Below are 18,511 nucleotides of genomic sequence, written 5' to 3'. Positions count from 1 at the left end.
TATTAGTAAAAAAGTATATATTTATATATTTGTTTTTATATTTGTGTGTGTGTGTGTGTGTGCGTGTGTGTGTATATACATACATATATATATATATATATATATATATATATATATATATATATATATATATATATATATATATATTTACACACACATATTGTTTTTAAATTAAATAGAATTTGTAAATGACAGTATTTTCATATATATATATATATATATATATATATATATATATATATATATATATATATATATATATATATATATATAAATAATTTTGTTTAATATTTTATGTATGTATTATTTGTCATAATTATTTGACAACAGTTTTTTTGTAATAATTTTTCAAATAATTTTTTATAATTTGCATTTAAATATGCTTATTTAACTCCTGACATTACAATATTGTCAGAATTTGTCTAACATAATATTGCTCAGTGAATGCTGTCATTATGTAAACGTATCGTGCGTCGGATCTTGTGTCGTACAGTTGATCAATGGCATTTCTGTCAGACTTTCGGATTCTCGGAATGACAAGTGAATTTGCAGCCCAGTTCGGTCATGGAGAATAAATTCCTGTACGTGCTGTGTTGTTTGTAGCCGAACTGAAAGCGTGGCAGGCTGACATTACTGAAGCCCAGCCTGTAATCTACGGACTGTAAAACTAGCATTTGGACTGCCACACGCAGCAGGGGTATGCTCAAGCATTTGGACTGCCCTGTGACAGCCCATAAAAATGTCCCTCAGAACTCTGTTGACATTAGTGCGCCCCACAGACCGCCAGGCACTGTGAGATATGCATCTGATATTTGCTAAATGCTAATCGGGTATTTGAAATCATTATGCATTATAATGCGATCACAGCTGTAATCAGATTGCATTAAAATACCTCAATGACACACTTCTTCTATCACTCTCTATAGAGACAACATGGCCCAAGCAGGACTAACAAGGGTTAATGAAGGATGAGTGAGGAAAGGATGAGAGGGGGAAGGAGGGAGGAAGGGAGGTTGAGGGAATGGCCTTGTCCAATCCTAATCTGTAAACCCTTCAGTTGGCCTTGAAGAGACGACCTGAGTGAGGAAGACAAGTGTGGGGGGGGGGATGTACGCCGGTACTGGCCTGGGATCAGTTTATCAGTCTGCAGAGAACTCTGTACTTTAACCCTCTTTTTTCATGTTTAATGTGTGTATATGATTCATGTGTAGAAACATTAAAGTAAAAGATAATAAAATGTAGTATTATATTAAAAAAAGTCTAATTGAAGGGTGAATATGAATCATGTTTAAACAATTATAAAAGATAATAAAATATAGGTTTAAAAAGATTTAAAATATATATTTTTTTCAAACTAACCTTATATATTGTCCATTCAAATTGTTTTAATATGTCCCATTTTACAGATATTGTTGTTAAATATTAGTAATATAATATCATTGGTTCTTTGTGGGGTCAATTTTACACTGGCAAAAACTTTGAAATATATAATAAAACCATTCCATATGACATATATGACCTATATAGTGTGTGTAACTGGGGTCCCTGAGACCCCAAACAAAATATACAATATTTTTCATAAAGTTTGAAACATTTTATTGAGTTTAGGCTTTGGGTTCTCTCAAGCTAAGCATTCATCGGTTTCTTCACCCATCCAAAAGAGCTGACAAGATCAGTTCTCTGGTTGCAGTCATACAATACAAGGCTGCGTATAAAGCCTTTTTGACACCGGGGCATAAATACTTTCTTAAATATCTTTGGAATTACATACAGATTTTATTATCCATTCTAATGTCTAAATCCACACGCACATGTTAAATGCTAAAACCAGCCCCTTTTATTCGGCACTTATTGGGTTCCTTTATGAAATGGCAGATCTCTAGAGATTACACTCATCCCCCGCGCCTCCAGAGACCCAAACGATTTCAGCAGAGCGATCATAAAAACCATAATCACCTGGTTTTAAGCTCATAAACTGCTTATGAGTTGAATGTGTTGATTAGAACATCTTAAGGTTGAAGATGAGACTGGATGAAACTCAAAATTGCTTGACACAGGAATCTGTCAGCGCTCATTATACGCTTAAAATCCAAAAGACAATGAATGCAGAAGCAAAGCAAAAGAGCCAAAGGCAGAAAGCGTTTCAGCTTCAAGGGACCAGACCGAAGTGCAGCAGGTCGGCCGTGTTTGATTCAGTCGAGGTTGTTGTTTGTGGTGGAATTACATTTCTGTTTTTAATTTATGCTGTTGCATCATTCTTGTTGTGTTCAATGGGTAAGTTCGATCATTTCAGTATAAATGCACAGAATTGGTAGTTTTTTTAAATACTAGTATGTTAAATGTGTGAGTGTGCTGTTTCTTTGCATTATGAGTTTGAGATTAGGAATTCCTGGGGATATTTACTCCCTCTCACTTCTTCTTCTTATCTCTCCTTTTCTTTCTCCATCCTCCTCTTTCCTTTTTCAGTCGTGACAGTGACCTCTCAACGATCATCTCCAACCTGCACCACACCCGACAGCACGGCATGCCCGAGGGCCAGCCCTGCTCTGACCTCAGCCTCGCCTCCGCACACTCAGGTAGGACACACCTAGAGAGAGCACACCTGAGACACATTTACACATAATCGGAGATTAATGGTCTGGTATGTTATTATCCACGTGTTTATGGCCCTTATGAAGTGAAAACATACTTATGGAGCAAAAGCAGACACATGGTCATGAATAGGAAGTGTTCTGGATGAAAGTAGTTGAAAAACGCTTTTATGATTATGATACACACTTGTCAAATTTGTGAAATATGCAGTATTTCACCTATAGACTTGATACCATACGCGATACTTGTTTCTATGGCTTTCTCTGTCTCTCTCTGTCTACATTATTCAGTTTTATTGCAGTCATATTCTGTTTTTTACAGGATTTATCCTTTGATTGATGTAGAACAATTACACTGACTGCGTGTTAGTATTTTAATTCGGTTTAATTTTCATGATTGAGGGCTGTAAGCTCATTACTCGCTCCATTGTGGCCATCTTCATTCCATTACTTAATGCTCTTGTCTTCGCCTCTCTTAGCACACAACTTAAACCACCATTAAAACTACTCTCAGTAAATAGCTTTATTTGTCATTAATCTCGGACCAAACAGAAGGACTACCGGACATACTCTGTGTTAATCTCATTGGTAATCTGAACCACATGGTCAATCAAGGGTTAAGTAATTTTGATCAGTCTGGTTTTACAGCTATGCTTCAATGTATTGTTTAAGGATTTATGTTGCATTTTAATATTTAAAAAAGTTTATTTATTAATTTGTACTATTTTAATGTAATTTATTTTAATAACAATAGTGATATATTTACTAAATTTTAATTATTTTTTATACTTATTATAGTCTTAATTAGAGTTTATATACAAGTCTGAACCACATGGTCACCCACGTATTATATATTATATATATATATATAATATATGAGTCAGTGACGTGATGGGTCATTTTTTTGTCCAAAGGCCTTAATAATAATATAAAAACAAAGATAAGACATCTAAAGTATGTAAGGTAGTACAACTAGATCACTTTTATTGAATCTAAAAGGTTTTAATTATATTTTGCTACATATAAAGGTATTTTAAAGATTTTGACATGTCAAAAGGTCATGCGGTTTAACCGTTCAAAGGCCAATACAGCCATTTCATTTGTGATTAAAATATCTTAAAATGTAATAAATGTATATATTTTTTATTCTGGCATGATTTTATAACATCATAAATCAACATAGTGCAAAATGGTATTAAGATTATGTGTAGAAGTTGTTTTTTTGTTATGAGAAAGAATGTCCAGAAAAAAGAATTTCATTGATGTCATTCGGAGTAACCAATATAAAGGGACCATTTTGGATCAAGTCATGCATTCAATATCATGTGACAGGATGTGACATCATCCAGACGCCTGTAAAGGACCACATGGTTGTGAAGCAAAGTAACTAACTCTCTCTTAACTGTTTGTAAAATTTCACTTGCTCATACGCATGTCCTAAAACATCAGGTCATTTGGTACAACCGCTATAAAATATGGAAAATGTTGTAATATTTAAAAAATTTGTACTAAATATAAAATGTTTGATTGTCCATTCTAACTAGCTAGTTAGCTAGATATCAGCCTGTTAGCATTGTTTAAAAATATCGTCATTTGGTCTAACCAAAAGTGTCATTCTGTAAAACCGAAATTTTGGTTAAACAGACTTACTTTTTTGATGACAAATTTTGTCCATCTTGTAAAAAATAGTGTTAATTGATTATAAAAACCACATAATCTCATTGTTAACACTTAATAAAACTTAAAAATTAATTATACTGTATTTCCATTAGTTTTTTACACTTTTAAAAACCTTATTCATCAATGATGAATGACGTAAATATTCAAATAATACTTAATTAATAATGCAAAGTCTCAAATGACTATTATCCAACGATAAGTGTTTACAGTTAGACAGCTTCCGATTTCAACTGTTTACTAAGGTTAGTCATTTTCTAGTTTGCACTATAACATTTATTTATTTATTTATAGAAATTATTTTTTAGTTCTTTAGGTTGTAATAAATACTGCGTAGTTAAGTCATACAGTGGAGGATCCTATTATTGGTTTGTGGACAAATGGCCATATGTGAATATACGTGACTAAATCCTATTACAGTGGCATTGGCCCAGCATTAAACAGTCCCAGTCCAGATCTAATGGCTCCGGAGATGGATCAAATCACCTTTACTGGACTGGAGGTTTATACTAGACTAGAGATCTAAAGGTTGGGTTAAAAACAAGACTAGTATAATCTCCCATAACTTAAATGGAAGATGCTCAGTTAATCTTAATTGAAGAAGACACAAAGGAATAAAAGCGGAAGCCACCTGCAGCGTGGCTGATGACCAAAATCTGTCAGTTTGAGCATTTAAAAGAGGTTTAACGGGTGCTGTAAGCAGCTAGACTCGTGTCTGTAAACAAGTCCAATCCGATCACCCAGCGCATCTAATTCTGTCTGCCAGTGAAATTAGAGAGCCTCCGTCCCTGGGCCAGGTTAAGGGTCGAATGGATAGAACAGACCCATTTGGACGTATTTTTTTCTTTTTGCATGATCAGAATAATTCACATTTATTACATTTTGCATTTTACCACAGCGTGGCAATAAGTTAAAAAGCAGAGCATGTTGGATGTACCAATATTTTAAAGGTTGACCTTATATAAGCTTTAAATCAACGCAAACATAAGTGTACATTTTTGTACAGCTGTGAGACTCCCAACAGCTTTTTTTTTCTCCGTCACACAGTCTCTTTTACTTCCTTTCAAGTCTGACTTCTTCTGTGGGTATGTGGTTGAGCGAGAGAGAGAGAAGAAAAGGTTGGAAAAGTGCAGAACAAATGAATGAGCAGAGCGTCGTATGGTATCAAGGGAGGGTGGACTGCAGTGTGGAGTCGCGAGACAGGCGGAGGAAGAGGAAGCCAGCCGACTGCCGCGCTGGGGTTGCTTTGCACCGGAGAGGCCCGTTAATTAAATCTGAGGGACAGACATAAGAGCTGACCCAGGCGTCAGCCGCAGCCAGTCAGCGGCGGAGGAGAGGCGGCTCTCGCTCCCCCTCCCTCCCCACCCCCCACCCCCTCCGTCCGGCCGGCCGGCCTGCTGGCCCCAGCGAGGGATGGGGGGAGGGCAGGGCGCCGGCAGCTCGTCTGGCTCTCTGTGTAGACTCCTAAACGTGGCTTTGCGGTCAGACCAGAGACTCTTAATAGGCGTATAAGGTGTTTTTGCTTTTTTTCCCCTCCCTCTCTGCCGCTCTCATGCTTTCCTAAAGGCAGACAAGAGCGTCTGCGGGAGACTGTTGTGTATCTGGACCAGCCAATAAATGTAGATTCCCTGAATTTGTATGTTATAATCTTAATCTTCTTTCTGAAGACGCAGCATTGCATGTTTATACTGCAATTGTAGTGTCCAGTCAATGATGTTTATGTTTTTTCCTTCCACAAATCTACTTGTCCTGTGCACGACCATTATTGTACCTAAGGATGGGCCTTAACCGAATACACTGTAAATCACTTACATAAAACATCCTAACAAATCCATAAACATATACATGCATATTAAATAAAAATATTAAATAAAATAACTTCAGTAGTATGCTGATTTCTGATATGCTGCTTTGGTGTTCAACAAACGTTTCTTATTATTATTAATGTTGTAAACAATCAGTGTTGTTTGTGTTGCTTATTTTTGTGGAAACCATGAGACACTACCATTCAAAAGTTTTTTAAACACTTTAATTCAGCAAGGATGCAAAAATATATATCCTGGTTCCCACAGAAATATTAAGCAGCACAACTGTTTTCAACATTGATAATAATAATAAATGTTTTTGAACAGCAAATCAGAATATTAGAATGTATTCTGAAGGATCATGTGACACTGAAGACTGGGGTAATGATGCTAAAATTTCAGCTTTGCCATCACTGTAATAAATTAGGCTACATTTTAAAAATATATTAAAATAGAAAACAGTTATTTTAAATTTTAACAATATTTCACAATAGTATGTGTGTGTGCTTATATATAATATATATATATATATATATATATATATAGTAAAATATTTTTAAATAACTATATATTTTATTTGGAATTATTAATAAGTGAAAAAACAGCTTGATATTATGTACCACTTGAGTTAAAAATAGTAAATTCCAAACAGTAAAACAAATTTTATGAAACTGAAAGTTCCAGCTCTAAATTTTGATTGGATGAGCTACATTAGAAGCTGTGGTAATGTGCTGAATCAATAGCTGCTTTTCCACAGTCAGGCCGAACGGTTGTTAGAATGGTAAGGAACGGTTCCAGTTGTGTTTTCCACTTGACCCTGGTACGGCACAGCACGATTACAAACTGTTCTCGGCCCAGAATTCTCTGCATGGTTGTCCAAGTCACATGTTGCTCAACACCTGCAGACAAGTAAACTCTATTTCTAGAGTCTAGTGTCTAACAATCCCTTAAAAACATTTTTTTTTTTTTTTTTAATCTAAACTTGTTTGGGATACGTTCAACTCTGAATTTTCACATTTCTCAATGTTTTTTCATCTGATTCTGTAAAGCAGTCTGGCCTAGTAAATGCTACCGTCATACAGTGCAACCATAATTATACTTTTGTTTTTTTACCATTTCTATATCTGTTGATTTTCTGGCGATTCTCTGCCTGCCTTTTCTGCATCTTCCTGCATTTCCCTCAAACACCTTTTGTCTCCATGTCTTTATTTTCCCCTCAATTGCACCTTTTTTTTTGCCTTATTCTGTTGTTTTCTTTCCCATGATTTTGATCTCTTTCTTTTTTCTCTGCTCGTTTCCCTCCCTCATTTTCTGTCTCTCTCTCTTTCTGTCTGTCTCTCCCCTAAGGCTCTCAGTGGGGGAGCGGCAGTAGAGGGGGGCGGTTCTGAATCCTCTGGGCTGGCGGAAGCGCCGTGCTGCTCTCCCCCCCCCCCCATAGCCAATCAATGCCATCCTTTCAGTTCTGGCCGAGTCCCGCAAACAGGGGGATCAATAAGTTATTAGCACCATTCTGTCAGCTGTAATGTGGAGATTGATTGGAGGTTGGGGCTCCGCCGCGCCGCCCGCCACTTCCCCTGCCTGATAAAGATGACAGATTAAGGGAATAAGAAAAGGGAATTAAGGAGTGTGGCCTGTCCAACTTGTCAGTAGCTGGAGAGAGACGGAAGGAGCAAAGGGAGAAGGAGGAGAAAACCAAGAGCCTCCCGCTCTCCCACTCATTTAGTCGTTTTGCTATTTCTTTATTCATCTAGCCTTCTCTTTTCTCCTCTCCTCCCTTTATTAAAGTTCTTCCCTTGTTTTGGCCCAGCTCCGCACTGCCTAGGCTGGAGTTTAAAGGAATTAGCAGCAGTGCTGGCGACAGGAGCCGTTCCGTGAGTTGGGTAACATGGCTGAGGCACGAGGCAGCTCCGAGCCTCCCTGTTTGGTGTTAAATGTGAGCATCACAGCTTTAAGAGGCAACATTTAATTGGTATTAAAGGCTTTCCGCCTTAAAATCTCTGACCCTGAGGCAGACAGGCGCTGCCGAAACCCTGCCTCTCCCTTGAGCACACTGTGAGACAGAGAGAGCGCAGTATTTTTGCTGCTGCTGTGGATTTTTGAAGCTCTTTGAAGCTGTATTTTGCATTTATTTTTTGAATGAGCACTAAATTTCAGGGTAGAGAAGTATATAAAGTATGTATAGCAAATTTTAACTAAAAAAGTTAAGGTTTAATTTGAAAAATAGTGTACTGGCATACTATTACTATTTCTTCTTTATGAGTAGTAGGCTGATATGCTATTCCAAATTTAGCTTAATGTTATATGTGGAAAAGCAACAGAAAATACTGTGAGAAATACTCTCAAATTGCACTGCTCTCAACTCGACGTTCCATTTCCAGTGAAGGCAAATTACCTTTAAATTTTTTCTGCGTTTTTTAATCCATTTTTGAATTATGACTTTCAAATATATGACATTTTACTCAAAATTGTGTAAAAATGCAAAATTACCTTTTATTTTCTGACTTTTGCTGGATTAAAACCGTTAACATGGAGGTTTATAAGGAGAAAAGAAACTGCGAGTTAGTCAGTGTCACTTCCCGCCTCCAGCTCCTCCTTGCAGAATAACTGCTTCCTCCGCACTGTCCCAAACTCTTCTTTTGTTAAGTGCATTACTTCAGCTGGAGACCAAAGTGCTAAGAGCAGACAAAGAGTGCGGTCCGGAGCCAGGTTTCCTCTCCGCCTGCGATGACGCCATAGGCACACTGCCCTGCTCAAAAACTTTCCTCCTCTCACTTACGAAAGCATTTCGTACTGCAAATCACTTTTTCCCGCACTGTCAAATCATATCATGAGAATTTAAGGGTTTTAAAGTTTGTGTTTAATCACTTGGGGGGTTTGATTCGGGGGACAGTGCTGTGTGAGTTTGAGCTGTAGGTCTGAGTGACAGTTCAGGACCGTTGATTTCGAAGAGATGGAGATGGAGGTTGAGATGAAGAGGAACTGGACTCAGCCCAGGGCTTTGGGAGTCTTGGCAGGCAGGAGGTTGCCTGATAAGACGTGATGGAGCTTGGAGAACAGGCTGGGCTGGAGATAGCAGCACTAGGGTGGCTGAGCCCTGTGGGAAAGACACCGCTAAGAGATTAGGGTCAAAGAGAGACATACAGGGAGGAAGAGAGATCAACATAGCTGCTACAGAAACCAGAGGGTCCTGTGGTTTGTAGAAGTGTTTCCCAACCCTTTTGTCTTGGGTACCTTCACAACCCTATTTGTAAGTTCTCCTTCATCCACACCGAACCAGAAACGTGCTCCTTTTAACTCATATTATATCATTTAACACCTTTTAAACTAAAACTTTACTGGCTTATCTGAAGTTTTTGCACATTGCTTGAGAAGCAAAAGAGACGGCCGATTGCTATAGTTTTACACTTATGCAGTGATCGTATCAGTTCTACGTGAAGATAGAGAGCGGAAAATAATTGAATACGCCAAGGGAGATTCTTCACCTCAAAGGCCGACGAAGGGAGAAGTGGAGTGAGAGACAGACGGAGGGAGTGTTGTTGTTGTCTTTGGGCGGAGGTTAGGAGAGGATATGGGGGCCCATTAGAGAGGCCCCTTTTTCTCTTTGGAGTGGGATAGACAGCCTTCCCCCCCTGATGAGAAGACATCAAACAGCGTCATTAGTAAAGCTCGTTCCCCACAAAGAATCCCAGACCGAGCTCTGCCACTCCAAAAGCCCTTTCAAGCGCAGGCTTGCTTTTCTTTCTCTCTATGTGTCTCTCTCCAGCAGTCTTATCTGAGAGAGGGATGAACCGTACGCTTGGTGTCGAGAGGCAGGGGTGCGAGAGAGTAGTTTGTACTTTTGTGTCGGACGTACACGAAGGTGCAGCCTCTCTTGGTTTTGTTGCCATGCAAGAATCTCCCCCTTCACTCTTCTTTGATGTGTAGAGCTTTATTCGTGGCTTACATGTAAGGGTTATCTGTTATAATGGCTTCCTTTAAAGACCCTGTGAAATAAAAATGAGAGTTTTGTGGCTTTTTAGTTCAAATCTGTTAGCTGTGAGGCTAATTGCTACTATACTCCTTAAGTTCATTAGGGTTAGTTCATCCCAAAATGAAAATTCTGTCATTAATTACTCATCTTCGGAACACAAATAAAGATCTTTTTGTGGAACTGACATCTCTCAGATTTCATCAAAAAGATCTTTATTTGTGTTCCGAAGATGAACGAAAGTCTTACTAGTTTGGAACGACATGAGGGTGAGTAATTAATGACAGAATTGATGGCTTCATCTAAAGCATATACCATTGATTAATAACCTCGTAGCTCACAGTAGATCTGTCTTTAACGATTTATAAGTTGTTACAAATCAATTCCCCAATGGATAAAATGAACAGGATATTACTTCTGTAACCCAACTGTTGCACTTTATACCACCTGCTACTGAATAGAAAGTAACAAATCATATTGGCTATTTAAAAAGGAAAAAGACAACATGTCAATGTTGCATTCAAATATTATGTTTCAATAGGAAATACATCAGCATAAGAAAGAAAACTGCGCTTGTTGAGCAATATTATGTTGTCTTTAAAATGATGCCCCCACAGGGCACCATAAATGTTTTTAAAATAACTTTTTATGATCTCTATAGACAATAAAACACAATAAATACAATAAAAGTTCAAATACAAGCAACATGTATAATCCATTTTGTCTCAATTCATTACGCAATCCCATTAGATAAAGAATCAGACAGCAACAAAAGACAAAAGGAAGAGCATAACTCTGTGGCTTTGACTTTTTTACTTCATGTGGCGCATGAGGGCAGAAAGAGAGAGAGTGAGAGAGAGAGGGAGAGGAGAGTGCAATGACAAACGGTCTCTTCCTTCCTGCATGCATGCACCACCATGCTCTCAGCAGCACCCCTCCCAGCATGATTAGCAGGATATTGATTTGAGATGTGTTTGGGGGGAGGAGGGTGCTGTAATCGTACACTAGACACCAGCGGCTCACTAGAGCGCTGCATTAGGCTAGTGCAGACAGCCTCTACTTTTCTAGAGAGAGAGAGAGAGAGAGAGAGAGAGAGAGAGAGAGATAAAGAGAAAAGGGGGAGGGAGAGAAAGAGTGATAGAAAGGAAGGAAGAGATTAGCAAAAGGTGTGAGCTCTATATTCACTGAAAACAGAGAGTGAGAGTGAGTGAAAAAAGCAAAAAGGCATAATAGCGCGACAACAGGAGTTTGATAGAAGCCAAGACCGCTTACTTATTTCTTTTTTTTTTTTTTCTCGCTTGCCTTGTCATTTCTTGTCATTTTACTCCGTATTAGGCCGGTGTGAAGACCAAGAGCGTTTGTATGCACAGATAGCGAGATAGATAGTCAGAAGGCAAGAAACAACGGTAGAGAGCGAGGGTGAGTGCAAAAGAGAGGGAGCGTGTTTGTTCGAGATAGGAGAAAGAGAGAGAGCGGGCAAAAGAATCTCTCGTTTGGCTGAGTAAGAACCAGATCTGTCATTCACGCTGGCGCAGGGCCCTCTCATCTCTTCGTATCTTTAGTCGCTCTCACAGCTCTATCATGTATGCAGGTACAGAGCCAGGCGGTGAACTGCATGCCGAGGGGTTTAGGGGCCGTCTGACCGCATCTGAATCCCCCTAACCTCTTTTTTTTTTTTTCCACAGATGACATTCTAGGCAAGAGGAGAGCCTACTCCCCCAACAGCAGCAGCGAGTGCCCATCTGACAGCAAGAAGTCCCGCAGCGTGTCACCTAAAGGTAGGGGCCCCTCTCGTGCATGTGTGTGCATGTGCGTATGTGTGCTGGAAATGTGCTACAATCAGAGCTGTTTAACCTTAGTGCGTAAGATGGAGTAGGTGGGAATAGATGGGGTGAGATTGAACGAGAGTGGAGAGAAGGGGTGGACAGATAGTAAGAGGAGGGAGGAGAGAACAATGCTCAGTGGAAGACAGGCATCTCCTCCCCCCTCCTGTTAACTTTTGCGCACACTCTGTGTGGTGAGTTCACAAGTGCAGCGTTGCTAATTCATAGGATATATATATAGAGAGAGTTTGATTCCGAAAAGTTTAGTGAAATGTTAATTGTAAATTGAGAAATTAAGGTAAATCTAAATGTCTTGAGTCACATGATCAGTGTCACAAATTTGATTAATTGATTAGTGACCTAGAATACCTGAAATATTGATTCATATATAGAATGATTTCTTTGTTTCAAAATTCTTAAACTTGTAAAATGTATTCTCAGAAATGTACTTCCAAATTTAAGTTAGATTTTGAATGCCAGGTTTGCAATGTGTTCTCAGACTTTCAGACATTTATAGCAGAATCTAGATGGATTCTCTTTTTTTTTTCTTTATTTCCTATCCTTCTAACTAACATACCTCCACGCTTGGGTGCCGACGCTCAGAAGGGGAGAGTTTTTGTTGTGTGAGTGGGTGTTGTAGGAGTTGAAAATCAATAAAGTAAGAGTGTTGCTGAAGCTGGATTTGCTGTTTTGCATATATGTGTGCTGGATCACTGAGACTCTGGACACAGTCATTAACCAAACACCTTTACCGTTACCTAGACCTGCTAAAAGAGCTTCTTGTGGTTGTAGGATCAAAGCAGCAGGGATCTAGATCTAGTAGAGGTGAATGGGATGAGTTCTGTAAGAACTGTTTGGACTGATTACTCTGATGGTGCTCGTTGAGACAAAAAGTTCGGAAAACAGGATTTGATTTGAAGTCGTGACACTCTTCGCTGAAAATCTGATTATTAATGTTGCAGTCTCTAATGCAGTATGGGCAACTTCAGTCCTGGAGGGCCACTGTGCTGCAGAGTTTAGCTCCAACCCTAATCAAACACACCTGAACAAGCTAATCAGTGTCGTCAGGATTACTAATGCTGCCTTCACGTGCTCTCGGGATTATTGTAAATACTAGTTTCCTAGGTAAAAATTGCACATGAACGCCCTCCCATTTCAAAACTTGAAAGCGGTGAGCTCGTAATCACAAAGAAGTGGGACTTATCAAATTTCCAATAGCACATGAAGGCAGCATAGCTACAGGCAGGTGAGCTTTTATCAGGGTTGGAGCTAAACTTTGCAGGACAGTGGCACTTCAGGTTGCCCACCCTTGTTCTATTGTAAAACAGGCTCTCTCAGGTTCTTATTTAGTGTGGAACACACTGCATGCATGTCCCACATCCATACTACCCTCATAACTCAGTTAGGTATTACAGAAGGCTCAAATCCAAGAAGTCTAGTTTAGAATTATTCTAATATATTTTGCAGTGGTCTGTTGGAGAGAAAAAAGAGCAAGTGAATGAGGGACACAGTAAGGAGGATTGGGTAATGTTTGACTTCCTCCCCCTTCCTCCTTACTTCATGAATGTGTTTGATTTTGTGCGATAATCCCATGTTTTTGAGGTTACTGTGTTTTTTGACATCATTTGTAAATGTAATGTTTAGTTGGGTGAAGTAATCGAATCTAAAATTTAGCTCAAAATCAGTATCTTCATGCTAACATTTAAATCTTAATATTTAACTAAAATGTAAATCGGTGATGCTCCTGGGTATTGTCAACCAGCTGAGCTAATGAGGTGAAACAGCATAACAGGCAGGCAGCAGAAACATCAGGCAGACTCAGTGACACCAAGTCAAATATAATCAAACATCTAGCAGGAAGAGTTGAGCAGGCAGTGATCTGGATCTTTTCTTCAGACCAGTGAGGTGACCAGTCCTGCAAATTGTAACATATTTTTTGGTTAATTTGTTAATAATGTTTGTTTTGTTTCATCACCCCCCCCCCTTGCCAATTAAAATATTCAAGAGCAAGAATACGAAAGTATTCAATCAAAAGTGAGCTCAATTCATAACTCACGAGCTGTGTGGGAAGTTTCCTGTGCACAAATGCACGTAGCCAGAAATCTGTGTCTCAAAAAGTGTGCGAATACTGAATTGAAACTCTTTTTCACATCTTCTTGCACTTGAGAAGATATTATTTGACAAAATTATGTCAGAGTTTTAGGCAAGTATCCTCGTAAACATAGTCATTTATGTCTTAAGTGAACTTTAACAGTTGAGAATAAAAAACATGTGTAAGAGTTTATTGGATCCATGCATTAACTCTTAAAGTGACAGCAGCTAACATTCATTCTGCTGTCTGTGTTTTTAATGTTAATCAAACAACAAAAGACAAAGAACAATCACTCATTGCTCTTGTAACTTTAATAAGGATTAATCTGTTTCATTACTGGAAAAAATATTTATGGCTGGTAAATTTTTAGTGCATCTCTGTGGCAGAATTACAGCACCACATACTGGTCTGGCATGTATACTACATCGTTTTGAGTCGGTTTCAGTGGTTTTGTGAAGGCAGATATTTCTTGAGACAAGAAAAAAAAAAAGATCGGATAGGGAAAGTTCTGGCTTCGTGTGGATGTGGCCAAAATTTTAATGAAATGTATCTGCCGCAATAAAACAGAAAATACTATGCAAATCACAGCCAAACAGAACATATTCTATGTGACAGTATTTTGTTCCAGTGAGATTTTACTGTGTGCAGAGTTACTCAGTATGTCCAAATTCATTGTGGTGCATTTAACCTGGAAGTTTTTTTTCTTCTTTTTTTTCACTTTGTGATACATCTGGTTAGAACAATGTTTTTGGTAATCTTGTAGCTTTATATTTTAAAAGAGGTATACAAATAACTCATACTGTCATGTATGTTATAAAAAGTTCAATATGTTATCTAAACCTATATTGCCAAAAATATTGGGACACCCCTCCAAATCATTGAATTCAGGTGTTCAAATCACTTCCATGGCCACAGGTGTATAAAATCAAGCACCTAGGCATGCTGACTGCTTCGACAAACATTTGTGAAAGAATGGGTCGCTCTCAGGAACTCAGTGAATTCAAGCGTGGTACTGTGACAGGTTACCACCTGTACAATAAGTGAAATTTCCTCACTACTAAATATTCCACAGTCAACTGTTAGTGGTATCATAAGAAAGTGGAAGCAATTGGGAACAACAGCAATTCAGCCACGAAGTGGTAGGCCACGTAAAATCACAGAGCAGGGTCAGCGCATGCTGAGGCGCACAGTGTCCAGAAGTCGCCAACTTTCTACAGAGTCAATAGCTACAGACCTTCAAACTTCATGTGGCCTTCAGATAAGCTCAAGAACAGTGCGTAGAGAGCTTCATGGAATGGGTTTCCATGGCCGAGCAGCTGAATCCAAGCCATCCAAGTGCAATGCAAAGCGTCGGATTCAGTGGTTGTAATACACGCCGCCACTGGACTCTAGAGCAGTGGAGACTTGTTCTCTGGAGTGATGAATCACGCTTCTCTGTCTGGCAGTCCGATGGACAAGTCTGGGTTTGGCAGTTGCCAGGAGAACAGTACATGCCTGACTGCATTGTGCCAAGTGTAAAGTTTGGTGGAGGGGGGATTATGGTTTGGGGTTGTTTTTCAGGGGTTCGGCTTGGCCCCTTAGTTCCAGTGAAAGGAACTCTTAATGCTTCAGCATACCAAGATATTTCGGACAATTTCATGCTCTCAACTTTGTGGAAAGTTCCTGTTCCAATATGACTGTGTGCACCAAGCAAGGTCCATAAAGACATGAATGAGCGAGTTTGGTGTGGAGGAACTTGACTCAGAGTCCTGACCTCAACCCGATATAACACCTTTGGGATGAATTAGAGCGGAGACTGCGAGCCAGGCCTTCTCATCCAACATCACTGCCTGACCTCACAAATGTGCTTCTAGAAGAATAGTCAAAAATTCCCATAAACACTCTCCTAAACATTGTGAAAAGCCTTCCCAGAAGCGTTGAAGCTATTATAGCTGCAAAGGGTGGGCAAATTGCTCGCATAAAAGTGACATTCTGAAATACAAATAATAATGATGTAAATTAAATTAAATATAATTTCAGTATTCTAATAAGAGTTTCATATAACTGCATCTACTATGTGACATCTGTATATATGTGTCAAAACACATCAACGCCCAATAATCAGTGGTCTGAGATCTCTTGTGTTTAGACAGCATTTTATTTTGAGGCATTACCTGCTCACTCGTCACCGTGTAGCCAATCAGCACGGCTGCTGCAGTGAGAATGATAAATGGGTGTTATGTGTGTTTTAGTCCTGTGAATTACAGTTGGCTTGCGTCGGTCACCCGCTGTGGATTAGCATGGCTTTGGAATGCCGCTGATCTAATGTCTTGTGTCTGCGTGTCTGTGATCCATCACCACACCCAAACAACATAGCAATGTATATGCCTTTGTGTGCACATGTGTGTGTAGATTGAGAGCATAGCAGCTGCTGTTGTCTAAGGTCCTACCTCCCACACACACACACACACACACACACACACACACACACAGAAATACACAAACACAGCTGGAAGGTAGCACTGATCTCAGTGCAGCAGGTAATGACTAAAGCAGACAGAAAAGCTGCAAAGGCTGGACTTAACAAAAACTGTTCACTGACACAGACCACCTTTTTCACCTCAGATACAGACTCATGTCTCATGTTATTCATTTCATGAACTGAATGAACATTTCTGAATATATATTAAATATATTATTTTATTTTCTTATAAATACTATATACAGTATATATATATATAGTATTAAATTGATAAAAGTGATAGTAAGAACTTTTATGTTACTAAAGATTTCTAGTTCAAATAAATTCTATTCTTTTTAACTTTCTATTCATCAAGTATCCTGAAAAAAATGTTAAGCAGATATTATTAGTTTTTATTGTATTTTTTTTTTTAAAAATTGATACTATATATACATATATATTTATATGCATTTCTTTTTCTTGTCCAGAAATTCTTAAAATATCTCTCTCTCACACACGCACATACACTCACAGCAGAACTGTTCATACTCACAATGCCTCAAAACATCGTCCACATGAGCACACTCACACATACACCTGAAGCCTCTCGGGTGGATTATCTGGCGCTTGGCAGAACACACCCCCCCCAGTCTCCTGTGCTGGGCCACACTGCTTCTGTTCGCCTGCCCGGGGCCAAGCTCCAGTTTCAATGAGGAGGGTAAAATATCCCCCCTTCCACCTCTCTTCCTCCTCCCCATCTCTCCCCCAAGAGTTTCTCCCCATGCGCTGGCTTGAGTTACTGCCGCCCAGCGTACCGAGGAGAACCACACATCATCTCACTCAAATACTCAAACATCTCACATAAGATCACACAGTTTGAAACAGCTGATTCAATTTTGCTTCCTCTCATCCCACAGAGAACTCTCACACGCCTGCGCTGGAGCCGGGCAGTCACATGACCCCCGAGGAGCACTACAGGCGCATGATGTCAGCTCTGAACGAGCATGGCTCTTATGAGGAGCAGCAGCAGCGCCTGTACCAGCTGGCAAACAACATGGGCATCCCAAGCCACGGTGAGTGTGCGTCACCTGTGTATGTGTGTGTGAGCTTGTCTCTGTATCCGCTCTAATTACCCATGTAGTCTTATTTCTGGATACCACACAAACAGCTAGAGCTTGACTGCAGAGATTACTGACAATTCTATTTGTGGTCTCAGCCCACCCAACGGTAGGATGTCAGAGTGGGTGATCTGTGACTACTGCCACACACAGTAGTAAATAACACTGCCATTGGGCCCTGAGGTCGACTGGATCGATTTGGCCCTTTGATTGGCTGCAAGCCAACCCTCTAAATTACCAACACCATGAAAATGGCTCCTTTGCTCTTTTTTTCTCATGCCTTTTCAAATTTACGATCACTGACGAGGTACCAGGGTTAACGGATGCGGATTTGTAAGATTTGTAAACCGAAATTTAGTGAGCATCATTTTGTTTTATTTGTTTGGTTACATCTTAACTGCGTTTTAGAGCCTTGTTGACGTTTTTCTCGGAGAAACCGTTAATTGCCTCCAGCCTTTATGGCCTTTTTTCGGTAGCATAAATTTAATCAATCTCACATTCTTGCTAAATCTGAGAGCATACAACTTTAAATTTTATTTGATCAGTAATGATTCTTAATTACTGCTTGCAAATCCAAAGGAGGGAAACGCTATAAAGAGTTTAATTGCCTCTCTCATACATCTGTAAGAAATTAGTGCCACTATATGTGCTGTTCGTGTCTGGGATTTTATGACAGAGATGCCGTGCTCTCCTGTCACCTCCACTTAAATGTTCCTCTGTATTTCTACCATCACACCGAGGCACGTTGTGGACAAATTCACACACAGTTCACAGTTCCCGATTCTGTCATTTCTTCTCTCCTTGCTTTCACTTTCCGAGCTGAACTTCCTTCTGCTCTTCATCTCTAGTCCTCTCATCCACCGCAACCACCTAAAAAAAGGTGTGGTTATTTGTAGAAAGGAATCTGAATCCGAGAAGAAAAGGCAGGGCGTTTACCCGTCTGTGGGAAATCCAGAGAGAGAAAGCAGCCGCGTGATATGCGGGGTCACCGTCGGTCC

The 18,511-nt window shown here is 39.5% G+C and overlaps 1 protein-coding gene across 6 annotated transcripts in view; it reads left to right on the top strand.

The window, feature by feature from the left end:
• The window catches only part of samd11 (sterile alpha motif domain containing 11), a 60,937-nt gene that overhangs the window by 26,889 nt on the left and 15,537 nt on the right, over positions 1-18,511 (top strand). For all 6 annotated transcript variants that reach the window (XM_067371010.1, XM_067371009.1, XM_067371011.1 and 3 more), the window contains exons 4-6: positions 2,467-2,576; positions 11,726-11,818; positions 17,313-17,468. In XM_067371010.1, coding sequence (XP_067227111.1) covers positions 2,467-2,576; positions 11,726-11,818; positions 17,313-17,468 — 359 coding nt within the window. The remainder of the gene's footprint in view (positions 1-2,466; positions 2,577-11,725; positions 11,819-17,312; positions 17,469-18,511) is intronic.

The sequence above is a fragment of the Chanodichthys erythropterus genome, chromosome 20, assembly GCF_024489055.1.
Source record: "Chanodichthys erythropterus isolate Z2021 chromosome 20, ASM2448905v1, whole genome shotgun sequence".
Lineage (NCBI taxonomy): Eukaryota > Metazoa > Chordata > Actinopteri > Cypriniformes > Xenocyprididae > Chanodichthys > Chanodichthys erythropterus.
The sequence above is the reverse complement of the archived record's forward strand: the minus strand, read 5'-3'. Positions and strand labels throughout refer to the sequence as shown.